General features: G+C 38.6%; 1 protein-coding gene across 1 annotated transcript in view; it reads right to left on the reverse strand.

Moving 5' to 3' along the window:
• The window catches only part of PCSK5 (proprotein convertase subtilisin/kexin type 5), a 364,026-nt gene that overhangs the window by 45,849 nt on the left and 299,491 nt on the right, over window positions 1-18,686 (reverse strand). Inside the window, exons 11-12 of the mRNA XM_004383285.2 lie at window positions 1,134-1,251; window positions 434-622 (exon numbers count right to left, since the gene is read on the reverse strand). Of these exons, the coding sequence (XP_004383342.1) occupies window positions 434-622; window positions 1,134-1,251 (307 nt within the window). The remainder of the gene's footprint in view (window positions 1-433; window positions 623-1,133; window positions 1,252-18,686) is intronic.

An 18,686-nucleotide genomic window follows, 5' to 3' on the forward strand; every position in this document is an offset into this window, starting at 1 on the left:
TTGCTTTAAAACAAATAGACTTTCCTCTAACTTTGGCAACTAAGTGTGGGGGAAGGAGAATTCAATTAGTCTGTAATGAATACCACCAGATATTTAACTGGGGCCAGAGGGGAATCTCAGAGGCCTTAGGAGTTAGTGCTCTGCATTTCTTTTTTAGGAGGACGAACAACAAGTGACTCGATTTTTTTTTTCAGTTTCCTTTTAATATTACCCTACTATCGCATGTCGTATTTCTTTATGCCTACAGATTCTAGGCAACCTCACACCCTCTACTTAAGAGCAGTGAGATCTATGACCATCCCATCATGACATCTATCCACTGCCTCAGTTGGTTCCTAGGGTATGAGTCAGGAGCCATTGACCTTTTCTACCTCGAAAGATGGGCTGAGTATGGTGTGACCCTTACATTGGTGGGCAGAGGCCATCACTGTACCTGTTGGCCAGAAGTTGGGACCTGGTTCCCGAGGGCGAGGTCAGGTAGATGGCCAGATCTCCCCTCCTCGGGTGGGTGATGGTTATGCGCACCACTACGTGTTCCAGGTAGTTGACGTGGTGGTTGGGGTTATCTGAGCAGCCTGAAGCTTTGTAGATGGAGCGTACTGCACTGTTGGGGCGAATTGTCCTGTAACAGAGAGAGAGAAAGGGAGTTCGAGCAGATGTGGCAGAGCTCAACTAAGTAAACCTGGGCACCTGCTGTGATTATGCAATGTAATACAAGCATCCAGTCCCTAGATACTGGAAGACCACAGTGTCATCCCCCAGATAACCGGGTCACTTAAAGGGTTAACGCTGATTAAGCAGAGGGAAAGATGAAAGAAAGAGGAAAAGGGGAATTAAGTTTCTCTTCATACAGGCGCCCTGGTGGCATAGTTGTTAAGTGCTGGGCTGCTAACCGAAGGGTTGGCAGTTTGAACCCACCAACTGCTCTATGAGAGAAAGATGTGGCAGTCTGCTTCTGTAAAGATTATAGCCCTGGAAACCCTACGGGGGCAGTTCTACTCTGTCGTATAGGGTTGCTACGAGTCGGAATCAACTCGATGGTGACAGGTTTGGTATTTTTGGTGTGATAAATGGTGCTTGCGAGTGCTCATGCTGACTCGCTTTCTCTCAGGCCTGTTTGCAGCAAACATTACTTGATTTGTCGATCCGTGCTCTCCACACACACGTGCTGCTGGGGAACGGTGGTCCACTTCTCCGCCTCCATCACCATGGCCTCTGCATCCATCAGTCCAAATCCATAGAGATGGCTCACTGTGGAAGGCAAGAGGAGAGTCAGCCTCACTGGGGTTAGGAACAACCTCTGCTCAGGCACTGAGTTATAACATCATTTAGTGGTGACTTCAGACACAACCCTGTGGGATCCTAGCTATCCCTCCGGCAACGACTTGAAAGTCAAATAAGACAAAACATAAACAATAAGAAAATAAAATGAAAGTATATTATTAATTGATTATGTATTATTACTACCACCATGCCTACCACTTACAGGTTGTTACTACATGCTGGGCACTGATTGTGCATCTCTACATTTAATCCTCCCAACAATCTTGTGATGTCAGTATGATTATTATCATTGTTCACAGGTGAGAAAACTGAGGACTAGGGAGAAATGTGGCCAAGATTGACCAGCCACTAGTCAGTGGTTGTGCTGGATTCTAATCCACACAGTTTTACTCTAGGACCCACTGTTACCCACTTCCACTTTAGTGATGACATCATCAGTTTTGTAAGATAACATTAATAGATTTAAAAAGAAGTGACAACGTATACATGTCTTCTTACAGTACAACAAGACCTCTCAGTGTATGAAGAAGTTACATGCAAGAAATAGCAATTTTCTGACATATCTAGTAATTAGGCTGAATACCCTAGAAGACATAAATTATCTTTCCTCTGGCATGTAAAAAAATTATTAAACTTTATGCATGATATATTTGAAGGCTCTAGACTTTTACACCAGCTTCTTATCTTCGACTGTCATAATCTTTTACTTCTCAATGAGGGTAATCATTGATCTAAAGTTGAATTTGAGGTAACTGTCTCAGAAATTGCAAAATATATAAAAAACCAAACCCATTGCCCTTGAGTTGATTCTGACTCATAGCGACCCTATAGGACAGCGTAGAACTGCCCCATAGGGTTTCCAAGGAGTGCCTGGTGGATTCAAACTGCTGACCCTTTGGTTAGCAACTGTAGCTCTTAACCACTACTCCACCAGGGTTTCCGCAATTATATATAGAAGTATGTTAATGATGATGTAGCAAGACCTACGTGTGCAGTTCTTTCTAGAAATACTTTAAATTCCAGCTGAATACTTAAAATCTTCATTTTGTATTGAACCATCTCATACTTTATGTTCAACACAAACGCATACTTCTACCAGATTGATTGCCTAAAACATCCTTCATCAGGGTGTTAATTATCTTATTCAAAAAGTTTCCATAGCTGCTCATGCTTATGGTGTCTGCAAATACTTCAGCTTGAAATTCAAGACGTTCTATAATGTAGTCCCATTCTCCATTCAAAACAATGCCCTTACCAAACCTTTTGCTTTAGTAAGGCTGCTCTTTCCAGTTCCACTCAGATCTTGCTCTTCCTGCCTTACTGCCTTTGCTCATGCTGAGCGCATGGGCTAGAATTCCCTCCCTCCTCCTCTCCCTTCCAGGGAGAGCCCTGGTGGCGCAGCGGTTAAAATGCTCAGCTGCTAACCAAAAGCTCAGTGGTTCCAACCCACTATGTGCTCTGCAGGAGAAAAGACGTGGCAGCCTGCTTCCGTAAAGATTTATAGCCTTGGAAGCCGTATGGGGCAGTTCTACTCTGTCCTCAAGAGTCACTATTAGTCAGAATCGGCTTGGCCGAAGTGGATTTGGTTTTTGTTTTTTGTTTTGGTCCTTGCTGTAGATTAGACAAGGAGCCCTGGTAATGCAGTGTTTAAGCGCTAGGCTGCTAACCAAAAGGTTGGTGGTTCGAATCCACCAGCCACTTCATGGGAGAAAGATGTGGTGGAATGGCTCTGTAAAGATTACTGCCTTGGAAACCCAGTGGGGCAGCTCTACTCTGTCCTATAGGATCGCTGTGAGTCAGAATCGACCTGACGGCAGTGGGTTTGGTAGATCAGACCCTGACTTTTCTATGTTCCTCAAGGCCTAGGTACAGTCTATCTTCTCCTTCCTAGTCTCTGACTGCATAAAATAATCAATAGGCATTTACTGAAATTCAGCCTTCTGTGACCAGTGAACTTTTCTCCTTCCTAGACTTGTAACTATGCTGCCCTTCTGCCTGCCTGCCTGTCCATCCGCCCGACCATCCATCCATCCATCCAACTAACATTTCTTGGGTGCGCTCTATGTACCAGTCATTGTATTAGGCACAGCATTTTTTATCTGCACTATCACTTGAACTGCTAATTAACTCTCTCTGTCAGCATATATCTTTTTACTTCCGTTGTATTACCAACTGCTTGATGGCAGGGTCTAGGTCTCATATTTCTATATATATTCCATGGCATTTAGCAGAACTTCATGTACATGGGATGGAAAAGACTAGATTATAGCATTAAAAGAAAAAAAAAACGTAAAAATCTGCTAGGATTCAGAAGTACTGCTGTATTTCTGCTATTTGCCAACCACACAATTCTTAGTAAGAGGATAAGGTATCTAATCCACAATTTTTTTGTTTTGGAGTATTATTGTCTATCCTATCGCCATTTCTAAGTTGACTATATTTTATCATATACCCCATGTGCAAAATCTGTGAAAAGAACTCTACAAATGTGAGGGCTCATTAAATATCAGGTACTCAACCACTGCATACTAAATACAATTGAATAAAGCCATCTTGCTAAGGCAAGGATATGTGAAGGATTTTTATACATATCCTTTTTTGGCTATTATTATTAATTATTTTTTCTTGATTAAAAAATAATGCATGTTAATTTACATAAAATTATCATAAATCCAATAATTCCACTCCTAGGTATATATATATATATACTCAAAAGAATCAGAAGCACAAACAGACATATGTATACCAATGTTCCCTGCAGCACTACTCACAATAACCAAAGGATGGAAACAGGCTAATTGTCCATCAGCAGATGAATGGATAATGAAAATGTGGTATATACATACAATGGAATATTAATCTGCCACAAAGAGAAATGATGTCCTGATACATGTCAAAAGATGGATGAACCTTGAAAATATTATGTTGAGTGAAATAAGTCAGTAACAAAAGGACAAATATAGTATGATGTCACTTATATGATATATCTAGAATAGGTAAATATATAGAAACCAAAGTCTATTAGTGGTTACCAGGGATGGTGAGGGGGAGAGGGGAAAGGGAGACTTTGTTTGGGGGACTGAGCTTCTGTTAAGGGTGATGAAAAAATTTGGAAACGGCTAGTGGTGATGGTTGTACAACATGATGAATGTAATTAATGTCACTGAATTGTACAGGGACATTTTATGATATAAAACATGTTGAAATGGCAAATTTTTTGTTACATATAAACTCGCCGCAATAGAAGAATTAAAAAAAAAAATGCATGTTCATTAAATTTTTTAAGAATACATCTAGAAAAGACTAAAGATAATAAAACTAAAAAATAACCTTGTCACAAACTGGTAAATTCTCTTCCAATTTCTTGCGTTTATGTTAGTTACATCATATTATGTGAGGTAATTGAGCCTCCTTGAGTGACTTCCATGAAGCAGAAGAAATTTCAAGTTTTGGGTTTAAGGAAACCAGATCGGGATAGCTTACAGATCTTTTGTTAAAGTTCATGAAAATCGTATGTTCTGACTCATCATTTTACCATAGCCTGTGCTACTTCATTAAGAACATTTCAAGGTATTTCCTTTCCCTGGGGAAATAGACATTTTTACCAAAATGCTAAGCCAGGCTCTGTAACTCTGCTCAGCACTCAAATATCCCCATGCTGGTGTCAATTGGTTATAAACCAGCACACCTTATTTTATCTTAGTTTAGAGCAATAAGATGAAAGGTTGATTGGCCTGTGGAAGGTTGGGGAGGAGTAGGGCTTTGCACAGTCATTCAAAAATGAAAAACGGGAACTGCTCCCAGCTCTCTCCCCCACCCTCTCTCCATCCCCAGAAACTGTCAACCTCATACTCATTAGGACATAAATTAACACAAAGAGTCATCAAATACAACAAACACTCCATGCCTGCTAAAGAGCACTTGAGGAGGTAAGTAGAAAAACACTTTGAGTCTTTATAAAAGGCCATAAATTTGTTTCCTTTTTCAATTCAATTGCTTCTCTCCAGAAACAATGTCCATTCGTGAAGAACTTAAAATAGATGTTCAGAAAAGAGGCTGACTAGCTACAGTTAAACCACTCCCTGTCATGTCAACAGAAAAAATTTATATTAATATAATATTAATAAATGAGAACTGAATTAGATCAATGAAGGCTACTGAGTAGTAATGGAGATTTTCAGTGTTTTAGTATACTGGAAATTGTATATGGATCCACAATCAGGATTCACCAGCCAGGAAAAACATAAAACAAATTTCTTTATTTGATTGATTTATTTTTTTGCCGGCAATATATCAACTCCATGCATTCTGATTGGCAGTTATTTGTCTTTTAATAAATACTAATGAGAAAATAAACAATTACACAATGAATGTGCTGGAACGATAAATCCTTCAAAGCATGGTGTCAATAGGGGAAATAACCGTTCAATAGTTTGGAAACACTAATAAAGATTGTATTTTTTATATACCATTTTCACACCCTAAAATGATGAGAAACATTGATTTTTTGGTGACCGTTTGAGTCAAGTCTGTCTTGACCATTGCACTGCTAACATGATATGCACAGAGAGGATTATTTCCCTCCAGTGGCTGCAGTGCCTGGCTCAGAGGAGGCCTCCATAGATACTTGTGAATTAATGACCAGAACTGACAGAAGAAATCTTATTTAATTCGCCAAATGGCATAAAAAGTTTACTAGAGAAGGGTAAGGGGAATTAGGAGGTCTCTTCTTTTATAAAGTCATCATTAGCAACCCAAAATTATTTAAGATTAGAGCCAATATGGTGATATTTACATTTTTAAAATGTACAAACATAGCCAATAAACCATGGAAACAACTGGTTAAGATACAGCCATTCCTTCACTAAAGTCTATGTATCTATATGTATATTTCTCATGCCAGTCTCAGAGCAAAACCTGACCCTGAAAAGAATGTTATTAGTATCAGATGACACCCTCTCTGTGCAAGCAGTGTGTAAAATGCAAAAGTGGAAATGAAATTAGAGTTTGACTAACATTGGTGTGAACAGGAATTCTAACCAGTTCACGTAGGATTTTTCATTCCTAGGATTCCTAGGGGCAGCAAACATTCAATTCACAGTTTTAACATTAGTTAAGACTCAAAAATCAATATTTGGAAAGATACTGAAGGAACAGGAAGTGTATATAGAGCAATTAAAGATCCCTGAAGCAAAGTTACTGAAGTATATTTTAGAAAGTTAATTATTTCTTGGTAGAATGACATGGGATGATCTCCACTTCAATAAAGGAGATTTGAAGAACTTGCATGACATCATATCTGCTCCTTCAGGTTGTATGACTGTTTATGTTTTGATATGTATAAGATGTTTTTGCTGTTCTGTGCCGTGGATTCCAGCTCATAGCAACCTACAGGACAGAGTAGAAACCCCATAATTTCCAAGGAGTAGCTGGTGGATTTGAACTGCATGTGTAAGATAGCAGTGAGCATAAGTGCAGCCCACAAGACTGTTAGCTTCTAGCAAAACTGAGTCAAGAGTGGCCCACTTTTTGTTCAAAGTAAATGGGGTAAGCAGCAATTGAGACTTCACCAATAGGCTCATTTATGCAGATAAGCTCAGAACAGTGTATTGTCTTGAGCCAGAAGTACAGTACCACTAGTTTTTACTGAAAGTTATTCAAAGGCTTCCGTGATTGGACAGTTACGTGGACAGACAATGCAGGAAAAAGAGATGTGTTTTCCAGTGGGTATATTTTCATTTTCCAGTGATTCCAGAGGTGCTGAGAGAAGCTAATCACTAAGCACACAATCTAAGTAAGTGATTGCATAGTCTGAGAACAGATATAGTTAATTTAAGCAACAGCTCTGGCTAGGAGGCCTGAAAAACTCAATTCTAAGGATAAGCTAGAAAGCTCAGTGGGGAAAAACGTTTCTGAGCACAGGAAGCTATAACCAGGGAAATTTGGTATGCTTTTATCTCTAAATGGACTATCCTTAGTGGAGCTAGCTATTTAAAATTTTTTTTTCTTTAATATTGCTCTGAATGAGTATTTCATGTTGACTCAAATGATGATTTGCCAGGACATTCTATATATGACAAAGAAGTTGTTTGGTTAAAAAAGTGTTTTTTTTTTTCTTTTAAAGTTTTTGAGTTTTTGAAATGAGTAATGGTATTTCTGCTACCAGCTGCCAGATGTACAGACACAATGGTATGCAGCATCCAGTGTAAAATAAGGCAAACAAATAAACACCAAAAAAACACTATATAACGAGTCCATGAGAAACTTAAACTTTTGTCTATAACTGAAAAAAATGCAACTAAGTGACAGATATCCACTATTGAGAATTTAATATAAAAGTGCAGCTAATTTCCGTTGAAGAAATCATTCCTTATAACTAGGCTGACTAAACGTCTAGGTTTGCCCCAGACTCTTCTGAGTTTAACACTCAATGTCCCTCCTTCCTGGGCAAACCTGGTCACCCTGCTTGGAACTGAGATGGTAAAGTAATGTTACTGTGGAGTGGCACCTAACACTCACATCTTTTAATATCACTAATCTGGTAACTAGACAGTATGCAGGCATTCTGGAATTATATCTATATTTGTTAAAATGCACACAGTCACCAAAATACAAAATGCAGTTGATACAATAGATTCAATTATTTATCACTAGAAAGTGTTAATTTCAACATAATAATTCACCAATATATGCCAATAATTTGTTGCATTCATTATTATACCACTCATCTGGGTCGTTGAGCACCTACTATGTATTCAATACTATACTGAACAGTGAGCGTCCCAAAGAAACAGAAGAAAGCGATTTACGTTCTCAGTTCAGTACCGGGTGAGACAAGAATAGCTTTATGATTTAACTACGAAACAATTAAAAGCACCAAACTGTGAAATTACTGTAAGTGTAAAAGGACTTCAAAGAAGTAAGAAATCAGAAGACAAGACAACGGATGTGAGGGAACCTATCAGAGCTTGGTGTATAAGAAGTGCTCAATACATGTTAGTTGAAATGTGGAGTCATGTAAGATGACTTAGGAAGGGAAAGTGGTATTTGGACTGTGCTTTGACGCACGCGTAGGATTTAGGTGGAGCTGTAGGAAGGACATTCCAGGGGCCAGAGCAGAGCCTCCTGGTTAAACAATCAATCAGGTCTGTGTGCGCTTAATGGGGGTAATGAAGAAATCAGGGTCCCTGGAGAGGGCAGGTTGTGTGTTGAGAATAGTCAGCAGGGGATGGGGATGGAGGGACACATGGCAGGACACAGAGGGTCAGACTAGATTGAGGGAGAACCAAAAGCCAACCACGACTATTAGGTGTCCTCCGCCATCAATTGAGTTGTTGGTATTCTCATCTACCTATAAATAAACCACCAGAATAAAAGGTGGCTACACAAATTCCTGTCTTGAGGGGGGCTGCTTGATCTGTGGGGTGGGTAGAAACTCCAAACCAGAGATCAAAGAGCTGCCTGCAGCCGTTGGAGTCCTGGCACCTTTGGGCTCTTTGATCCTCAATGTGCTGAACCACCTGTTCTGAAATAACCACTCCCACCAGGGACCCTGCGTCTCCTGCACCTATTAATCAAACCAGGCCAAATGTTTGGCATAGGAGGAGGGGATGAAATGTGAGAGGGCCTGCAACACTTTCTTTAGGTCACCATACTCCACGTGCACAAGGTAAGTGCTTTAGCACTGCCTTCTTTAAAGTAAAAATAAATCCCTAAAGATGAACACATAAACTGTAAGATTCATAAGCACGAGCAAGTGTGAGTGATACTGTTCAGTCTCCTGATGTCAGCAGTTCCACACCTATCACATCAGACAGATGAAAGAACGCTTCCAGAATTACCCATTTCTCCCTTTCTCCAACACTATCTTCATTATGTACCCTTGTAGATTCCACTGTGAAAGGCACGCAAGCTTCCTAGGGAGAGAATCTTAACTGGTGCTGCAGTGCTTCCTTCTGCCGCATAGTGCAACATGCAGACGACTCCCTTGGGGCAGGAAAACGGAGCAGCCTGCACCTGCAGTATTCTGCATGAGTTTGTTTTTATTTTTCCCTTGCTCTTCTAAAATCTCAGGCACCAGTAACAAGTCCAGCCAGATCCAAACATGCCGGCCGTCACCAGTGCTACTGAGGCCTTGCATGTGGAATGTTTCCAGACACTGATACTTGGCTGTCTGTTGGGTCTGCAGTTCAAAGCTGCTCCTGGGAAGGGTTTGGTTAGCAGCTGTGGGTACTCAGACAGGCTCATCATTACCAAGACAGTGTCGGAAAACATCACTGAGCGCCTCATCTCCATGTATACTGCACTTCATTTTATATAGAGACATAAACAATTAATTTTTATATGGTATATGCCATATGTTTGTTTATATATATATATACAGATAGATAGATAGATAGTCGCTGGGTGGTGCAAATGATAAACAAGCTTGGCTGCTAACCAAAAGTTTGGTGGTTTGAGTCCACCCAGAGGTGCCTCAGAAGAAAGGCCTGGTGATCTACACCAGAAAAACCAGCCATTGAAAATCCTATGGAGGACAGTTCTACTTTGACATACATGGGGTCACCATGAGTTGGAATTAAGTAGATGGAAACGGTGGGCTTTTTGGTTTGTTTGCTTTATATATATGCGTATGCTGTTGTTGTTAGTTGCCACTGAGTGGATTCCCACTCATGGTAACCCCATGTGTTATAGAGTAGAACCGCTCCATAGGGTTTTCTTGGCTATAATCTTAATGGAAGCAGACTGCCTGGCCTATTTTCTGTGGTACCGCTGAGGGGGTTTGAACTGCCAACCTTAGATTAGCAGTCAAGTGCAAACTGAAGAGAGATATAAAAAATTAATAATTATATATTTATATTTAAATATATATTTATTATTACTATTTTAATTTACAGAGTTAAGGAAAGGCAACACACCTGCCTTCTCTCAAGGGCCTCTTTCTATTTTAAGAAAAGAAGAAAATGCTAATTTTTCTTTTCTCTCCTCTGGTCATTCCTTATTATTTGCTTCCAAAATGGTTATAATAAGGAAATCGTTTTCGTAACATAATTGACAAGTATTTCTTGAAAGGAGTAGGAAGAATATTTTACCAGCTTGGGCAAGCTAGCCATGTATCCCAGGGCACATTTCTATCACAATTGTGGTTGTTTTTAGGAAACCAAGACTGTCTGGACAGAGATAAGAACAAGATAAAAAATGTCATATGAGGACTTTCAGGCAAAGGCCCATATGTTAGCTCCCAACCTAGACTGTCTTGGTGTAAAACTTGTGCAAACAATTAACAGAATGGGATCTTGACTAGCCAGCAGCCAAAACTCCTATTTGTAGATTATTTGTGTGTTATTTTTAGGTAATTGTTAACTTAATTTTCCTTTATTTTTGCCTTTTCCTTAAACTCTCATAAAATGAAGGAATAGAAAATCTAGTTGATACTTATTTCAAGTCAGTACTTTTTTACACTCACAGCAGTGGTTGCAGAAGTTGAGGTATTTCACCCACCCACCCATTCTTCTGCTCACCAGATATGGAGCCATTCCCCACTGTTGGAAGTGATAACTGCAAAGCACAAAGACGAGTAACAACATAGAAGAAATTATTCCTTGCTACTGGGAATATCACCTTCTCATTGGGAAGAAAGCTAACATTAAACCTTCTAAATCTCAAGCACTGTTAAGCCTCTAATAAACATTCCTTTTTATTTACATGAAAATCAAATACCTTCCCTGGTGGCACAGTGGTTAAGAGCTACGGCTGCTAACCAAAAGTTCAGCAGTTTGAATCCACCAGCTGCTCCCTGGAAATCTTATGGGGCAGTTCTACTCTGTCCTATAGGGTCGCTATGAGTTGGAATAGACTCGACAGCAAAGGGTTTAGTCTGTTTTTTTCTTTTTTTTAAATAGTAATAGGGAAATTTTTATAAAATTTCAGAAAAGTAGGACATTAACAGGGTTGTATGTTCTCTTAGAAGAAATACAATTTGAGACAGCTCTTACGTCCTTGAGTAAGGTTTGTGTTCATGGTGGTGTAACTGGGAGAAAATAATCAGGCCAGGACATCAGGAATGGTGGTTTTCTCAAAGAAGCTGTGTGAGCCTGGATACATGGTAAGATTTAATCAAGAGGCAATGAGTAGCCAAGGATCAAGGAAATGATGGGATTTAATTGATATTCTAGAAAGGTTTACTGGAACCGGTATATGGGATTGACCAAAGGGTAAAAAGATGGAAGCAGGGAACTAGTTAGGAGACTAGGTTACTGCAATGGTCTAGGTATGGGAGACCATAAACCTGGTTATGGAAATGGTGAATGAAATAAGAGATCTGATAAGAAAGGAACAATGGAATTTTGCAATTCACACAATGTAGGGGACTGAGGAGAGGGAAGGGTCATAGTGAAGAAGGAGACTGAAAGAAGGGTATCCCCTGACACCAAACGAAAGTTTTGGGAGAAGTTGTTTTGTTAATGATGACTGATGGACTCTGCTTTGGAAATTCTGAGTTATAGAAAGAGCCATGTGCAGAGATTCTAGATCGGTACTGGATGAAGTCAGTATTGGAAACATAGACATGAAAATCACTAACAAGGAGGTGACACCTGTAGTTGAAAGGAAGGCACAGGTGTGAGGGAAGTGCAGTAGAATTAAGAGATATGAGAGATAGAGAGGGAAGGAAGGGAGAGGTAGAGAGAGAGAGAAAGAGAGCATAAGTGCACATGAGCAAGTACAGACCTTAGGGAATGGCCATGGTTAAAGAGAAAAAGGAATAGGTAAACGGATCAAAGAAGGACAAGGGCTATCTCTTTGCATTACAAAAGGCAAGGAAAGAGAGGTCTGGACTGAGCAGATGAAGATGAAGAGCATAAAGTCCTAGAGAAAAACAAGAGGCCTTCCGATCTGGCAAACAGGAGATGGTTGAATATCTCAAATTTCACTTCAAAGGTGGAGTTGGAAACATGATTGCAGGGAATTTCAGAGGGACTGAACAGTAAGACAGTGTAGGCAGCTAATGCAGACTACTTGTTGGGAAAGGAAGGACAGAATTAAGGCAGCAGGATAATGGGGCAAACTTTCCCCTCCAACATGGGGAATACAAAATTTAAAAACAGATGACCATGGCCTAATAGACAGAAAGGAAAACGAGCCTGGCTGGGAGCAAATAGCTAAGGGACTGGGAAGGGATGAGGGATGAGATTTTTTATTTTTGAGAGAGCACCTTTCACAAATGGGATGACTTATCCAAACTACAGAAAAGAGAAAATGATCTGAGACATTATTTCTCAATTCTTTTAAGAGTCATACTTACGTAGCACCATTCTACATGCACAGGAGAAACGTTACTTCATTACATGTAGTAGATGACTTAGGTCAATGGTTCTCAAACTTGCATGTACATCAGAATCGCCCAGAGGACTTGCTAAAACACAGGTTGCTAGGTATCGCTGACGCAGTAGTTTTAAGGGAATGCTCAAAATTTACATTTCTAACAGGTTCCCAGGTGATGCTGATGCTGTTGGTCCAGCGACCACACATTCTTTAGGGCATTAGGGCTAGTATTTCTCCTGGAACCCCAGCTGATAAAAGCTGGATAATGAGGCTAATATCTCCAACGTGGGGCCTGGGACTCTGCAAGCATGATTCATAAATACTTCTTCCCTTCATTCTAGGAGCACAAGAAATGAGAGTCCACTATACAGTACATGATGCTAATATCTTTTCTTATGGCTATCCCAAATGTTATTGCTTCCCAAAATAATGAAGATAATGTTCTCTTGACTAATCTATGGATACACTCTCCCTCACTTTTTCATAACCAGTCAAAAAAGTTGGTGTAGTTATTTCCTTCTTTGGATGCTCATTACTCAAAGCATCATGTTCTATGCATTGTTAGGATAGAGTCAGGGTTTGACTGATTTGAGAGGTAAAATTCTGGTTGGGGTACAATGTTGAAAATAGGAAATGTACCAAAGTATCAGGATATATTTGTATCTCTATTTATTTCTTAATCTACACCCTCTACGTCTGAGGAGCATTTAATGTACCAAGCATACTTCCCAAAATAAGATGTTGAGAAGAAATTTCATATGAGAGGTAAAAACAATATCTTATGTATGCATAGCATTTTATTATATATAGCTAATGAAACTGTCACAACAATCCTATTAGCAAGTCACATTTTACAGCTGAAGAAACTAAATCTTACGGACATTAAAAGAATTTGCTGAAGGTCACAGGGACTTGAGCCCAGTTTTTCAGAATCTAAATTCACAGTCCTTTTAACTACATGATTTAGCCAATGACTACTATTCTCCATAAGACACACAGTATTTTGTTCAATAAGGTACTCAAATCACTCATTAACTCTCAGAATAACCCTGCTACATGGTAGCAAAGGGGGAAAAACATTTGGGAGAAGTATTTATATATCACAAATGGATACTGGAAAATTTTTTTTTCCTCTTTGCCTTTTGCAAAGCAACTTCATAAAAATTGCTCTCTTTTTCAAAATTCATGAAAATATCATGTTCAGAAAACGAAATATGTGGGGTTTGGAAGGAAAGTGAACATCTGGCCTGTAACACTTTCCCCTACTCTTGTTGAGCAATGACCTTCAGTCATTTCTATCAGGGATTTTCCCCTGAGTGTGAAGATATTATTAATATGGAAAAGATACTCTATTTTATATTCATGCTTAGGCCGTTTTTTATTAGCGCTAACCAGGCCATGCACAAACGGAAGATTGGCATGGAGTGCCAAAAAGTAACTTCTCATTTGTTAATATTCAGCAGTGATCACAATACCCTTCCTTTGGCTCTTTCAAGGATAACTCTGGAAATTTCAGAGTGTACCATGTGTCCTGTGGTAGAACACCATAAAATGAAGCTTGTTGAAACCATTACTAGGACGTGTGATTGAAGTCTAATTGCTTTGAAATGCCTAAGGCTAGCAAGATGTCTTCATGTCTGAGCTGAGATTCTAAGAAAAAAAAAATCTGGATCTATTTATTTCATATAAGATGTATCCAGATGGATTCTGCAAAGTGATCGCCTGTCATGTCATGGTACCCCGCTAGATGCAGTGGCCTTAGAAAGTTATGTGTAGGAACTAGGGCAGGCTTAAGACTCAGGATTGCTTTTTGAATCGTAGGATCTGGTTTATATTGTAGATACTGGCATCAACATCAAGATCTCTCTGGACATCAGATAAGGGTGGGCTTAGCCATCTTTACTGAAACCTTATTTTAAAAAGATTTAATCATGGAAGATTTTTTTCCACCTATTCATTTGGGCCATCTTATTGATCTTGAACAAGTTTCCACAGCCCATTTACCATGATCTCAATGTCTCTGGCCCTGATGGGGGAACTTAAAACTGGAGCTGCGTTGTGTGCCTGGCAGACTGATGTCAGAATCCAAACTGACATTCACGTACTGATTTCAATAGCAGAGTCTCTTCTATTGACCTCAGTCACGTTTTTCCCTTTCACATTTACAGCTCTATTCCTCGGTAGATAAGATAGTCTCTTGGGATTACCTTCACAAGACAGCTTGATGATAGTCATGGAATGCTTCAAGTAAAGCCTTTCACCACTGCCTTATGTCTATGTTCATGTACCCTGCATAAGTCAGTATTTACGAGGACAATTCACCTCAAAAAGTAATGTTCTACTAGCCTCCAAATGAAAAAAATGTATATATTTCAATTCACGAAGCTTCAATCATTTTTGGTAATGAAAAACAGTTACTGTAGAAAGAATATAAAAAATAATAACAGATTTGTGCTTAGCACTCAGTTAAAATTCTAAGGTTTTACTTCTAACTTTTCCTAGCAAGCTGGTGATGAAATACCTAATCACAAGGTATAGGAATACTCTATTTGATTCTAGTGACACTGAGTTACTTTACTGATGAAGGAATATGTTCTGTGAATGCCAAAGTTGAAGAGGTTAAAAGAAATAAAACTGATCTCTGGATGGATATCTTTAAAAAATACCTTGTGCCTTTGATATTTTAGGAAAAAAAATCACAAAATTCCATGCAAAAAAACTGCCCATATGGTGTCTTTATGTGAATTAGAGAAAGGTGCTTCTTTCTTTAAGGTGGACATAATCCCAACTCCAGAGCACATGGCTTGGTGATTGGATCACAGGCTGGACTTCAGACCCCAGACAACTCCTTACTCTGGCTCCCTTGTACAGTTAACAACCTGTCTAACCAACTGTGACAGCCCTCTCAAACCATCACAGATATTTCTTGCATTTTAAGCTATCTCCTCTGATTCCTTATATGGTGGTACTCAGTAGGGGTTTTAGGCTTCTAAGGAAAAAAAACTGGACACACACCTCTGCCTTGATTCTACAGAGACTTCTGAGCACAAAACAGGAAAAGCAGCAAATGATTTCCAGACACAACCATCCTACATAGTTTATTAAGAAAGCATAAATACATCGTAGACTCAGGTGGGTTTAACAAAAGCAACCCAGCTCTCTAAGACTATTGACGATTCTAAGTTGGCTCCATGGCAGAAAAAAGAACATTAATGTAAAACTTCAGAAAAAGTCATTTATAAACGCTAAATGCTTCTGCCACTCTGCCTAACAGTCTTACAGAAACTCAAGATGCTAACTAGAATTACGTTAACTCACTTTCTCTAAATCTTTGCAAAGTAACACGGCAAGTACAAAGACTACAAATGTATGCAAAAGAAATTCAAATATCAGAAGTTAAGTGGCTTTCTGAAGGTCATAGTGAACAATAATAACTGGCGAAAAGACTTTGTTCAAAGGAAATTTGTGAAGGCTTCTCAAAGCACAATTTCTGGCTTGACATTTTTCAAGAAGCACACCCTTTGCCCTGGGTTTATTAAAGAACCATTTCACGAAGCATTTCTTTCTCTTCCTTTAAAAAAATGTAGCAAAGATGATTATATATCCCACCTCTATAACTGTCTTCATTTAGAGGGAGGCCAAGAGAAGATGAGAAAACTCACTGAATGTCACAGTCCTTCAAGTCACAGATATACAATTGCACACTAAGATAATATAAAATGATCACTGCAGGAGAATTTCCATCCATTTCACCAGAGTCAATTTCTTATATACATGTCATTTTGTAGGACATATCATAGGACTTTAGAGTCAGAATTGACTCGATGGCAATGGGCTTATCATAGGACCAATATATTCACCTCTTCAATTTAAGAAATAAAACTCTCCTGAAATCAGACTAGCAACTAGAACCAACTTGCTTGAAAGTCATTACTATTATCCAACTCACTTTCTCAAAGTACTGCAGTGGTTCCAAAATGTTTCTCAAATCAAAAAAGAACTCCTAACTCTAAGATTCAAGCAGCCCTGCTCTCCGTATATTTTAAATTACTCTCTTCATCTCACAACACCTGTCTTTGTTCTACCAGCTGTACGGTTTTTACTACACTGTGTCCTTTTCTCCCTTATGTGAGTCATCTTTTTCACCATAGTCATCTTGTCCACAGGCTCACATAATGTTATAACCCCTAATCTTCTAGAAAACTCAAACAAGCAAAAGATACATCTGCTATATCTGGCCAATAACCCTAGAATATATTTCAGACACATCTTAGTTCCTAAACTTTAACTCCAATGCTCTTAGGCAAATGCCTTCTGCTCTCTGCCAAACTGTATAAACATGACTGCCTCAAGACAGTTCTCCACAATCATGCTTATTTACACTTCTGATCCAGGTTTATGTAAATGACATTAATATATTTCGTTATGATAAGCATATTTGGCTTTCTTTTTTCAGTACATTTGAGCCCATTCAAATGCTTGTTTATTGAAATCCAAGTAGTCTTATAGACAAATAGAGAACACGAACAAGGAAGTTAACTACTTATCCAGAATCACCAAATAAAAATTTAACATGTGACTGATTCCAATGAAAACAATAACCCACATTAGATAAAATAGACCACAAAGCTGAGAACAGAAGTGGTACAAGAGATATGTGAATATAAATTAGTGAGTTTAATATTTGAAAGTGACTGGAGTTTCATTTCTGAGTTATACACACCATTTTAATAGCCATAGCTCTACACACATGTATGCATATATCTATTCAATTTTAATTATAGAAAAATCTTATGACAGAATATTAACTGGGTATGTAGTATTAGTATGATAAATAATTTTCACTGAGTGCCCTATGAATGAAGAACTATGCTAAATTCTTTATATGATACTGTTTTCCTCATTCTTTCCTTTGCCTACTCTACTCTAGGTATGGTGGCCTCTTTGCGTTTCCTTGGACATGCCAAGCATGCTCCTGGCACTTGGCCTTTGTACATGCCATTTGCCTTGCCTGTAACATTCTATATCTAATTAGCCACTTGGATTGTTCCCTCACTCAGGCTCTCTGCTTAAATTAGAAAGGCCTTTTCTGACTATCTAAGGTTTAAAAAAATTGTAAGTTGTCACCACAAAGACTTGTTCATGAATATTCATAGCAGCTTTATTCATAATCACTCCAAACTGGAAACAATAAAATTGTTTATTTGAAGGTGAATGAATATATGCTCAATGACATGGATGAACCTCAAAAATATTATATGGACAGGAATAAGCCAGTTTCATATAACTCTATCGGAAACTCTAGAAAAGACAATCTAATCTACGGTGACAGAAAGTAGATCAGTTGCATGGAGTAGGGGTGAATGGGGGATAGGCAAGGGGCACAGGAGAACTTTTTGGGGTGATAGAAAAGTCCTATATTTTGATCGTTGTAGTTATTTACACGAAGTATACATTTGTCAAAACTCATTGAATTGCACACTTAAAATGGTGCTGTTTATTGCATGTAAAATTAACTTAGGAAAGTTTATTAAGAAAGTATGTAGATCACCAGATATACCATTTACTTATTTACAAAGCTGGGATTCAATCCCAGGCCATTCGACTCTGGAGCCCATGCTCTTAACCACTATGCTGAGTGACTTTTTCATTTTAAATAAATATGAAACCTCAAATTAAAAAAATGTTTGCTGAATTTCAAAATAGTCTTTGTAGGAGAATGTATGTGTATGTAGTTTGATTAGTTTGATAAGACTTTCTGGACTTAAGTACTTTTTGTGTATCTTATTTTGGAATTGAACTAAGAATTTAATTATAAGTGGGTTAAAGAAATCCATTTCATTATTTTATAGTCATAATGCACTTTTGACCTGAAAACAGCATTGGCTCTGGTTGATCACCCACTGTAATCCCCAGGCTTAGGGCTTGATGTCTTTATCTGTGTCTAAAATGTCAACTGTAACTACAAAATATCGAGATTTGCTACCATTAAGGGTAGTCAAACCCATGTGCTGAAAGAAGAGTTTTAAAAATACCTGGGGGAAGTCTAGCCTCATTTGAATTAGTGATTCAAGTTTCTT

Source organism: Trichechus manatus, unplaced genomic scaffold (genome assembly GCF_000243295.1).
Source record: "Trichechus manatus latirostris isolate Lorelei unplaced genomic scaffold, TriManLat1.0 scaffold00107, whole genome shotgun sequence".
NCBI classification, from domain to species: Eukaryota; Metazoa; Chordata; class Mammalia; order Sirenia; family Trichechidae; genus Trichechus; species Trichechus manatus.